At 34.4% G+C, this 13,269-nt stretch overlaps 1 protein-coding gene across 2 annotated transcripts; it reads left to right on the top strand.

Annotated features, from left to right (window-relative positions):
• The first annotated feature begins 627 nt into the window (after nucleotides 1–627).
• Nucleotides 628–5,200, top strand: LOC149174458 (uncharacterized). Of its 2 annotated transcripts, none has more exons than XM_089422604.1 (7): nucleotides 628–900; nucleotides 3,113–3,447; nucleotides 3,609–3,842; nucleotides 3,953–4,039; nucleotides 4,301–4,417; nucleotides 4,581–4,643; nucleotides 4,887–5,200. In XM_089422604.1, the coding sequence occupies exons 2-7, from the start codon at nucleotides 3,124–3,126 to the stop codon at nucleotides 5,070–5,072; spliced, it is 1,011 nt and encodes a 336-aa protein (XP_089278730.1). In that variant the 5' UTR covers nucleotides 628–900; nucleotides 3,113–3,123; the 3' UTR covers nucleotides 5,073–5,200. The 2 variants fall into 2 exon arrangements, with proteins under 2 accessions (XP_089278730.1, XP_089278729.1); XM_089422603.1 differs by having other exon boundaries at nucleotides 4,518–4,643.
• Nucleotides 5,201–13,269: the final 8,069 nt, after the last annotated feature.

Below are 13,269 nucleotides of genomic sequence, written 5' to 3'. Positions count from 1 at the left end.
AATAAAAACACACTTATCAAAATAATAATTCATCTTTTATATATTTATATTTTAATATACATAAAAATTTTAAATTCATTTTAATATCCTAATTTACATAAATATGCTAGATTCAAGAAGAGTACTTGAGATAAAGTGAGGAGGCTCCCTGTTATCATTATTAGATTTTCACACACGACAGAGTTGTTCATTCATCCTCAAGTTTATGTTTTGCAACAAATGTTAGGATACCTTGATGAATACATAAATCTAACACTTTTAATATAATGAATTAGAATTATGTACTTATAAGCACTGTATTGTGAATTTGGTCAATGTTTAGCTACTTCCATAACCATAATTATCACACTCTTTCTCACTTTTTAGGCCCTCCGCGTTGTACTTTAATTTGATGCGACGTTTATGCATTATTTTCTTCATAGTCCATGGCCACCATTGAATATTCTCCTTGAAAGTGAAGCTGATATTTTACTTTGATGTGATGTTTATGCATTATTTTATCGCGTAGTCCATGACGGCAATTCCTATTTCCACCCCCATAGCAAAGTTAATGCTATGGGGGTACCTGTGTCAGAGCCCGGCGACAGCAATCGACGGCATCGATCATACCCCTCCGACCTGCCCGCAAAAAGCCCTGTATTGATGAAGTAAATCTGCCGAAGTATGGATCCGCCGCCGGTGCAGTTCCCAGGACATCCCTCACATCAATACGATGGCATCAGGATTAATGCCGGAGGGGAGAGCTCACCAACCTCCTCCGGCCTTCAAAGTCCCGGGAGATTATCTGCAGTTCAATTCCCCAATTCGGAACAGCGCAGACCTGGAGCACCTTCGGCAATTCGGAACAGCGCAGACCTGGAGCACCTGGCCACTAGTTATCGACAGGCAAAGGTCTGCAAGGTTAGTGCTGCTACAATACTGTAAAACATATATTTTTGACTGCTTATTAAGTTAATCCGCCCTGTAAATCCTCTCTTGTATGTGATTTGTACGTAAGATCGGATTTCGTTTTCATTGTTATTGGAGATAATTTGATTTCATCGCCGATTTTTGTGGACACATTTTATTGCTATTTATTTGTTGAATTCAGTTATAGTTAAGTAAGTGTGAAAGTTCAGGTTGTTTCTTTTAGGGCGGGGAGGGGGCTTGGGTTTTCTCAGACGGCCGCAGGGGTGAGGCGGTTTGAAGTTCGTCGGCTTAAACCCTCTGCCTCCGTGCCTAGTGAATTTTGGATTTGGGTAAAAATCTCAAAAATTTTATTTTTGTAAATACAGTGTTTGTAAATACAGTGTTTGAATACTTGCTCGTCAACTCTCAACTAGTTTTCTTGGAAAAGCCATTGAAGGAATTTGGCATACCGGTGTGGTAGTTTATGGGAAGGTGTATTACTTTGGGGGTGGTATTCAACACAGCCCTACAGGGCAAACTCCTTATGGAAAACCGTGGAAAGTGGTTGAGTTGGGTGTCACTCACGTCCCGATGGAAATGTTTGAAGAATTCCTGGAAGAAATAAGCCCTCGCTATACAGCTGAAACATATAGTTTGTTGCACCATAACTGTAACAACTTCAGCAATGAGGTTGCACAGTTTTTGGTTGGCTGCAACACCCCAGATTTCATCCTTAGGCTCCCACAAGAAGTGATGAACAGCCCAATGGGCCCTTTAATAATGCCAATGATAATGCAGTTTGAAGCTACTCTAAGAAATAAATTTAACACCGTCAAAAACACATAATTTTTATTTACATTTACTAAAATCTCTGCAATTTTTTTCTTTCAAGAAATTCCAAAGAAAAAAACATAATCGTTAAACTAAAATCAGACTAAAATCAGTGGATGAAAGCACTTACAGAGTTTGTCCTTGCCGGATGTGCAACAGTGACCACAAAAAAATAGATATGAATATTGATTTTTATTTTAATCTGTTTTTATGATGTTTTTAACAGGCATTATTGTTATAATGATTCGTAGGACATTTGAATTAAAAGCCTGAAAATATAGTTTGTCTGCAAATTAATAAATTTATTCCAATGTTCGGCTTACACTTGGCATTTTATGGCTTAAATGCTTCCATCAGTTTTCACCATGAATGCTCTTTCAAACTGCATGACCATCTCAGTCTTCTCAGACGTACACTGTAACTGTAAAATCCGCATTTGACTAAATATCTGTGTACTGCTTTGAATATATACACAAACGCATATGTATATACACATACTGCCTTTGGTCATGTGTATATATTTTTGTTCTTAAACAGATTCGAATATATCCGCATGAAATATTATGCCCAGATTCCTTGAGATTTTATAATGGCGATGCCATTAAAACTGTACAGAACTCTATTTTCTGTAATTTAATTCAGCTGATGGACGAAATGGCATTGCTCTACATTTAAATATTGAGCATTATGTGGCGATATTCAAATGCCACCCTGTGCTTTCGCTAGGCTGTTGCATGCGATTTGGATTTAGATTATTGAGACATGTCTGTACTTTCAGAATCTTTTGCATGACTTTTCGATCAAAATCATTAAATAGTTACTATCATTGCTGTTTTATATCAGAATTTTGTGTGACAAGTTGTACATTGCAAATTTATTTGGATTTCACTCACGTCCCGATGGAAATGTTTGAAGAATTCCTGGAAGAAATAAGCCCTCGCTATACAGCTGAAACATATAGTTTGTTGCACCATAACTGTAACAACTTCAGCAATGAGGTTGCACAGTTTTTGGTTGGCTGCAACACCCCAGATTTCATCCTTAGGCTCCCACAAGAAGTGATGAACAACCCAATGGGCCCTTTAATAATGCCAATGATAATGCAGTTTGAAGCTACTCTAAGAAATAAATTTGACACCGTCAAAAACACATAATTTTTATTTACATTTACTAAAATCTCTGCAATTTTTTTCTTTCAAGAAATTCCAAAGAAAAAAACATAATCGTTAAACTAAAATCAGACTAAAATCAGTGGATGAAAGCACTTACAGACTTTGTCCTTGCCGGATGTGCAACAGTGACCACAAAAAAATAGATATGAATATTGATTTTTATTTTAATCTGTTTTTATGATGTTTTTAACAACATTGTTGTTTACATATTCATTTATAAGGAAGTAAGAAAATGGAGGAAATTAGACATGAATGGGAGGTAACTATCAAAGGCACCAAGCAAGTGTTCACTTGTCTTGTTGGTGGCTGTGCGGGGAATTTGAGTCGATCTAAGTTATCTGGCCTTAATCATCATCGCGCTACCACCCACAATCTCCCACCAATTCCTCCACGTCAAAGAGGTCGAGCAAAAGATGCAAATGCTACATGGGCGGTCAAATCAACAAGTGCAGTTAAAAGGCAAAATGCCAAAATACAATATGACTTAGATGCAAGGCTATGTCGTGCACGACAACAAGCATATAAAAGATTTGTCAATGAAGAAATTCTTTCAGCTGTAAGTATTTATTAGTATTTATTTGTATATGATTTTTTATTAATATTGTCAATGAAGAAATTCATTCAGCTGTAAGTATTTATTAGTATTTATCTGTATATGTTTTCTATTAATATTAATTTATTGTTGTGGACTAAATTCATTGAAACTTGTTTTCACAGTCAGTTGCTACATTTGATCAGCTTAATGACACTTCGAAGCAAAGGATTTGTGAAAAAATTCAACGTTGGGATCAGAGTCTACCTCGTAGACGCATGCAGACAATGAAGCGCATAGATATTGCTATAAAAGAGAAAGCAAGCACTGAGGTTCCCAATGATGTGGGGGAAGAAGGATCAGATGGGCACAGCCATATATTAAACTTTGATGAAACCAATCAGGACAATGACAACACAGTTGAGTCCATTTTTTTGCAGATATTAATTTTTTAGACATTTTAACATTAAATAATATTTATATTTATTATAATTGTATACTAATTTCTCATTGTTATTGATATGCATAGCCTAATCAACAAAATTCCCCAAATTCAAGCCACCAACCATTGCGACGCTCACCTAGATTTCAAGGTTTTCAAGGGGTTACTGGGCCAGTAAGTTTTTAATCCATATAACCTATTCCAGCGAAAATATTAATATATAAATTGTTATGTTTTACCATAATGATGGGATTAAATTGTTATGTTTTACCATAATGATGGGATTAAATTGTTATGTTTTACCATAATGATGGGATTAAATTGTTATGTTTTACCATAATGATGGGATGAGAAATGGATGTCCTGTATTATATATCCTTATCTTTGATTTTTTTTTATTATGTGCGTGTGTGTTATTTCTTATTTATGGTGCAGGTGTTCCCTTTGGAACCATCACAATCAATGAAAACCCCTTGTAGAAGCCTTAAGAAGAATGGAAATGAAATGGTTCAAATGCTACAACCATCTTCATGTCCAATGTCACAATGCAAGGTAAGACTATATTTATTTATACTCTTATAATTTTATCATATTTTTACATTTAATTCTTTTTGATTCACATACTTATATCTATGTATAATCTAATGTTCAGAGTAATGAATATACATCTCCTAAAACACCTTTGCACATGTATGATGGTGGACATGATACTCAGCAAAAATCACATTCTCCTCAACCATTGCGGCATTCACCTAGACTTCAAGATAAATTAGGAGAGGTAAGTTATATACTACATATCTTAGCTCATAATAACATTGACGTATTTTTTTATGACTAGTTAATGTAATTTCTTTTCATATTCCTTAGATGTTCACCATATTCTCATTATATCTATATAGATTTTGATATTTATTGATAGCTAGTCAATGAAATGTATTTTCATATTCGTTACATGGTCAGCATATTTTCATTATATCTATGTGGATTTTGATATTTATTGATAATGTTTTAATTTCCACAGAAAACAAAAAAGATAAATGTTGATGCTATGGTTAAAAGGACCAAAATCACGCCAAAGGACTTGAAAGCTCGTGGGTTCAAGTCACGCAAACAATACATAGAGCATATATGTTCAACTAGCATTGCTCTCACTAAACCCACTAGGTTTGCTACTTTGAAGGCTAAAGATTCCAGCAAGTTTAAATGACTTAGGCTACAATAATATAACTTTAGCCATTGTTTTATCTATAAAGGGGCTACAAGGACAGTTTCAATATATGTAATCTCTGTTTTTTTTAGACTTTTTAATACATCATTTTTTTTTCCAAAAATTGTTTCCACATGCTAAGTATGTCTTTAAAATGCCAACATCTAAGATATTTTGTAATTTTGTAAATAAATCCAATTCCAAATAATTTTTTTTTTAAATTAAATTATTTTTGGTGACGTTGTGCTTGAAAATGGCAAGTCCTGGATTCAAAAAGGATATATACATTTTTGCCACCAAAATTCTTTTAACTACGTTAGAAGTCGCTAGTGGATATGAAAAACAAACAATATTAGTTAAGTTCCAAAATTTTAAATGTCTAAACTTTCGTTCTTGCCTGCATCAACACCGTGTCTTGTTTTATATTTTATACAGCTTCAATTTAAACAGAGTTAACTTTAGTTTTTATTTTTCATTACATTTTATGCTTACTAGAAACGATATTATTTTTTCAATCAAACTTGCATGGAGAAAAAACTTATACATTCACATGTTTTTTAATTCCCTAATGATTATCCTTTTTATCTGGAATAATATATGAAATAATATATAAATGGGTTAGTTTTGATAAATAATTGAATACTCAAAAATACTAAAAGATTACATGTTTTAATATTTAATTTTTTAAAATTATAAAATTATAGTATATATATATCATTTGGGTATTTAAAAATGTCTTACTATTTTATATACAAAATAGAGAATTTTCTTGATTACTATATATTAATTTATTTTTTATATGAAATAATATATGATTTTGTTTAATTTTATTTTTAAAATAAAATTAAAAAAATAGAATTTTTAGAAATGAATTAACAATTTTAGTTTTTGGAAAGTTTTTACTAAAAGAAATGTATACCTATTTTTTAATATGAACATTTTATAGTAATAAATATTTATTTGGTTCTTTTCGATTCTCTTTTCTTGTTTCACTTGCCTTGCCTTAACTTTGTTTTTAAACATTGAAGTTAGAGAATGACAAAGAAGTGCAATGATCTGTAAAAAGGAGTGCAAGAAGCATAAGGATGAAGAAGAGCCTTTAACTCAGATTACTTTACAATGGTTCATAGACATTTTAATCCATCTTTACTTTACATGCAAAATGCATTATCAATATCCAATCAGTCTATATTCACAAATAAGATTTTGGAGTGAAACAAAAATTATATGCTATATGGATAGATCACACATATATAGAATAAATTTATGTGGGATTGAGAACAAAAAATGCTTATGTTTGCATGAAGTATTTTCATTTTATTTTTTCATGAATAATATCAATATATAGAATAAATTTATGTGGGATTGAGAACAAAAAATGCTTATGTTTGCATGAAGTATTTTCATTTATTTTTTCATGAATAATATCATGTTTCGTTACATGTACTCAGTTCTCAATTTTATTTCATTTTTGTAAAATATATATTTTTATGTATATAAATTTTCCTTTAGATGTATTATTAGTCGAGATTTATTTATAGATTTCTTAGCATTCTATTTGAGACACCTAACCTTTGTTTAACTTTTATTTGGGTAAATTATTTTTATTTTTATTTATTTATATTTTTATGATTAAATTTGATATTATATGTAATACATTAATGTTTCTCTAACCAATTTGTATTTTAATACATAATTGTTTTACTAATCACATTTTCTCAATCTTTTCAACATTTTTCTATGATTCTTCAACTAATTTTATAACCCATACAACAACTATATAAAATCGTTGTTATTATTATTTTTTTCATTTACTATTTATAGAATAGATAATGTCCTTTCATGATTCTTTCACTAACTCTATAGATCAAAGAACAACTATATAAAATTGTTGTTGTTACTAAGAAAAAATGTCACTATTATATGAAATGATTATATTGTTATCACAAGTATCTTTACGATTTGTTAATAACACAACATCATCTATTTAAATTAATAATAGCAAAGTATGACTTCTTATATGTATACTTCCTTTATTTTTTATGATCCTATTTTCTAACTAATTTATATATAAGTCAAATAGAGGATACATTTTTATTTCATTTCTATTTTACCCTTGATTTTGACTAGTTCTTGTAATGTTATCATTTATTTAAATCCTCAATTTTACACTGAAATTTTCATATAATTAGAAATTAGTCCTTCTCCACTCTACTTGAATTCCTATTTTCTCCATTATTTTTCAAAGTTATTAAAGATAGTATGATCATTTTTAGAAAAACCAAAGAAACATTATTAAGTATTGTTTCTTCATATCTTTTTCAAAACATAAACGAAGTTATGAGATGGTCAATGGTTGAATGCTAAGGCTAAGGAAACCCAATAAATATCCCTTACAATTTTCAATGGTCAATGGTTGAATGCTTATGCCAAAATAAACCCAAGAAAAATCTCTCACAATTTTCACATTATTAGTCTCGACAAACTCTAGCATCATGTTAAGCGCCATGCCAAATTGACCAACACTATGTAATTATGCATTGTACTACACAATTTGTAATTTAGATCTATAGAAATGTGGCATCCATTTAGTTGTATATGCACATAATGTAAATGTGATTTGAACGAGTCCTACCAAAGTTACTACTTTGTAATAGAATTACAAGATTTTTTTTTCTGGAAAATATAAATTACTAAACTTTGTCATGTATAAGTATGAATACAAATGTGCTTTGTAAAACAATTTCATAGAATAATCATTTTCTGTTATCTTACAAATATGAAAGATATATATTAATATTCTCCATATTATATTAATATTAGTTTAAATATCTCATAGTATACTTTATATGTATCATGTTATCACCTTCTATGTGCAAATTTTCTAGCAACATAATCCCTATTTTCAATGGCAAGGACTATGCTTCCGTGTAACACTTGTGTAAGGTTGTATTTTTGATAATAAAGAATCATACCTCCATTAAATCAATTTTTGAACCTTAATGCCTAAAAAAAACATGTAGGTAATTTTCATAGCATTAATTTTTTGTTAATAAGAAATCATACTTTGGTTCAATTAGTTTTAGTCCCTAGTGCATCTTCATATTGAGTAGGCATAAAAAACCCAACAAGGGATTTCAAATGGGGAGCAAATAAAATAGATAAAGGCAAGATTATATGCTAGAATCAAAATGTTAAATGATGCTATTTTTGAGTGTACAAAGATTAATGACTAACGAAGCAATAGTTTCTTTAAATGTATTAAAGTTGTTGAAGATATTCAAGGGTCAAGAATGATTACAGACTCCATGTTAGTTCCAAAAGATGTGCTACAAGAATTGGAAGTTATTAAGACATTATGGGGTAATGAGTTCGACAACTTAACAAATTCTTTGAAGGAAGAAATAAAAAAATGGTTAGTTACATATAATAATGAGAATGAAGACCAACTATCAGTCATCAATCAATTATGTTCAAATACAAAAGAAACATATGAGCATACTTTTGCATTAGATGTAAGACACGACATAATCGTCCTTCCTATGGATTATATTAAAGAATGGCTTAGAAAATATTTAAATGAAATTGTTAATCCTGAATAACTTCCCCATTGGTTAGATTAACAAATATGCAAAGACTAATGTATACTCCAACATTTGATGCTATAAGGGATAGATAATTCATTAAGTCGGTCATCCTTCTGCAATTTTGTGAGTGTTCTATATTTTATTTGAAGCAATTCCCATTTATTTCTCCCTAGTCTTAAATCATCCAACTTTGTAAAGTTTGTTATACATTTGTAATTCTGTCTGCATTCCTTTTGCTTTCTTCTAGCTTAATATATACCATTTATTGTTCCTCAAGAGTCCCATTCGAGTTCCATTCTAGTCCCTTAAGGATGAATGCATTCAATTTACATTTAAGTATTAGGAATTTTGTAGAGTACTTTACACACCTGCTCTATTTGAACTTAAAGTTTGTAATGTCTTTTTGACTCTTATAGACAGCTATTTCCAAGAGCGCATGGAATTTGTGGTTTCGTATACTTTTAATTAAGCATTGAAATCTCATGAATGTTCTCCTATGATTGTTTATGATATTGAATGAAATCATTTTAGAGCTCTTTAAAATATTTGGACCATTTCTTTATTTTTTGTCTATGTATTTGTTTCAAATGTGTCTCCCTCATGATATGTGAATGGATATGTGCCATGGAATGACTTAATTAGATAGTATTTACTTCTTTTTGTTTTTATTTATTTTCTTTAAAATCACATGGTCCACTCAAAGGTGAATATGTTGAATGTTTAATTCCACATTTTTGAGTTAATCAGAAAATGTGAGTGTGTGAAAGAGGAGTATCACCTCTATAAAAACACCATAGAATATATAAAAGTCCCTAGGATGTTGACTTTTATCGTTGACGGGAAACGAGATCAACAACATTGTGTCTTTTGATATGAGGCTTATAGGTATTCTTCAAACAAGTTTTCATAATTTTGTGAAAGAGCCAAATCCTAGTGAGTTGCCCAATAAGTCTATGATCAACAAGGGCCAAGATTTTGTATCTTCACATGGTAGGATATGTGGGCATATACGGAATGTGGGCATATACGGAAGATGTAGGCATATACGGAAACTAGGCATATACGGAAGATGTGTGCATATACGGAAACTGGGCATATAGGGAAGATGTGCGCATATACGGAAGATGTAGGCATATACGGAAACTGGGCATATACGGAAGATGTGCGCATATACGGAAAATGTGGGCATATACGGAAACTGGGCATATACGGAAACTGGGCATATACGGAAGATGTGCGCATATGCCCAAACTGGGCATATACGGAAGATGTGCGCATATACGGAAGATGTGGGCATATACGAAAACTGGGCATATACAGAAGATGTGGGCATATACGGAAACTGGGCATATACGGAAGATGTAGGCATATACGGAAACTGGGCATATACGGAAGATGTGCGCATATACGGAAGATGTGGGCATATACGGAAACTGGGCATATACGGAAGATGTAGGCATATACGGAAACTGGGCATATACGGAAGATGTGGGCATATACGGAAGATGTAGGCATATACGGAAACTGGGCATATACGGAAGATGTGGGCATATACGGAAGATGTAGGCATATACGGAAACTGGGCATATACGGAAGATGTGTGCATATACGGAAACTGGGCATATAGGGAAGATGTGCGCATATGCGGAAGATGTGGGCATATACGGAAACTGGGCATATACGGAAGATGTGGGCATATACGGAAACTGGGCATATACGGAAGATGTAGGCATATACGGAAACTGGACATATACGGAAGATGTGCGCATATACGGAAGATGTGGGCATATACGGAAACTGGGCATATACGGAAGATGTGGGCATATACGGAAACTGGGCATATACGGAAGATGTAGGCATATACGGAAACTGGGCATATACGGAAGATGTGCGCATATACGGAAGATGTGGGCATATACGGAAACTGGGCATATACGGAAGATGTGGGCATATACGGAAGATGTAGGCATATACGGAAACTGGGCATATACGGAAGATGTGTGCATATACGGAAACTGGGCATATACGGAAGATGTGCGCATATGCGGAAGATGTGGGCATATACGGAAGATGTGCGCATATACGGAAGATGTGGGCATATACGGAAACTGGGCATATACGGAAGATGTGGGCATATACGGAAACTGGGCATATACGGAAGATGTGTGCATATACGGAAGATGTGGGCATATACGGAAACTGGGCATATACGGAAGATGTGGGCATATACGGAAACTGGGCATATACGGAAGATGTGCGCATATACGGAAGATGTGGGCATATACGGAAACTGGGCATATACGGAAGATGTGGGCATATACGGAAACTGGGCATATACGGAAGATGTAGGCATATACGGAAACTGGGCATATACGGAAGATGTGGGCATATACGGAAGATGTAGGCATATACGGAAGATGTGTGCATATATGGAAACTGGGCATATAGGGAAGATGTGCGCATATACGGAAGATGTAGGCATATACGGAAACTGGGCATATACGGAAGATGTGCGCATATACGGAAAATGTGGGCATATACGGAAACTGGGCATATACGGAAACTGGGCATATACGGAAGATGTGCGCATATGCCCAAACTGGGCATATACGGAAGATGTGCGCATATACGGAAGATGTGGGCATATACGGAAACTGGGCATATACGGAAGATGTGGGCATATACGGAAACTGGGCATATACGGAAGATGTAGGCATATACGGAAACTGGGCATATACGGAAGATGTGGGCATATACGGAAGATGTAGGCATATACGGAAACTGGGCATATACGGAAGATGTGCGCATATACGGAAGATGTGGGCATATACGGAAACTGGGCATATACGGAAGATGTGGGCATATACGGAAACTGGGCATATACGGAAGATGTAGGCATATACGGAAACTGGGCATATACGGAAGATGTGCGCATATACGGAAGATGTGGGCATATACGGAAACTGGGCATATACGGAAGATGTAGGCATATACGGAAACTGGGCATATACGGAAGATGTGCGCATATACGGAAGATGTGGGCATATACGGAAACTGGGCATATACGGAAGATGTAGGCATATACGGAAACTGGGCATATACGGAAGATGTGCGCATATACGGAAGATGTAGGCATATACGGAAGATGTGTGCATATACGGAAACTGGGCATATACGGAAGATGTGGGCATATACGGAAGATGTAGGCATATACGGAAGATGTGTGCATATACGGAAACTGGGCATATAGGGAAGATGTGCGCATATACGGAAGATGTAGGCATATACGGAAACTGGGCATATACGGAAGATGTGCGCATATACGGAAAATGTGGGCATATACGGAAGATGTGCGCATATACGGAAAATGTGGGCATATACGGAAACTGGGCATATACGGAAACTGGGCATATACGAAAGATGTGCGCATATGCCCAAACTGGGCATATACGGAAGATGTGCGCATATACGGAAGATGTGGGCATATACGGAAACTGGGCATATACGGAAGATGTGGGCATATACGGAAACTGGGCATATACGGAAGATGTAGGCATATACGGAAACTGGGCATATACGGAAGATGTGGGCATATACGGAAGATGTAGGCATATACGGAAACTGGGCATATACGGAAGATGTGCGCATATGCGGAAGATGTGGGCATATACGGAAACTGGGCATATACGGAAGATGTGGGCATATACGGAAACTGGGCATATACGGAAGATGTAGGCATATACGGAAACTGGGCATATACGGAAGATGTGCGCATATACGGAAGATGTGGGCATATACGGAAACTGGGCATATACGGAAGATGTAGGCATATACGGAAACTGGGCATATACGGAAGATGTGCGCATATACGGAAGATGTGGGCATATACGGAAACTGGGCATATACGGAAGATGTAGGCATATACGGAAACTGGGCATATACGGAAGATGTGCGCATATACGGAAGATGTGGGCATATACGGAAACTGGGCATATACGGAAGATGTGGGCATATACGGAAACTGGGCATATACGGAAGATGTAGGCATATACGGAAACTTGGCATATACAGAAGATGTGGGCATATACGGAAGATGTAGGCATATACGGAAACTGGGCATATACGGAAGATGTGTGCATATACGGAAACTACTGGAATTTTTCTCATATTTCACTTCTATCTGTTGAATGATGTCTAGTATTTGTCTATTTTTGAAAAGAGAGTGGCTATTGAGTGATGTTTTCATTGATAGGAGAGGGTTGAAAATGACCTGCATAGGGATCATAGAAGCGTTTAAATATGGAAATAATTGTGCTTTTTCCAAATCCGTTATGACCAACAGGTGTTATTGTCTTGCCAGCATGAATAGAAAGGTAAAAATATTGAAAGACAATTTGTTTTCGAGATGGATATCTAAACCAAATATTCTGTAGTTCAATGTGCCCCTCTACTTGTAATAAAGTCTCGCTTTCAGGAAGATTGTGATTTATATTTTGATTTTGTTCTATCATGATTAGAATGCTATATGCAGTTGTGATTAACTAAGTGCAAGTGTAATCACATCACACAAAATGCAATACGTTTTTTCATTTTTTCCTTTTAATTAAAAT

The sequence above is a fragment of the Pinus tabuliformis genome, chromosome 4_1 (genome assembly GCF_031772625.1).
Source record: "Pinus tabuliformis cultivar Carrire ecotype Pingquan chromosome 4_1, CPIR1, whole genome shotgun sequence".
In the NCBI taxonomy this organism is placed as follows: domain Eukaryota; kingdom Viridiplantae; phylum Streptophyta; class Pinopsida; order Pinales; family Pinaceae; genus Pinus; species Pinus tabuliformis.
This window is presented reverse-complemented; position numbering and strand designations above follow the sequence as displayed.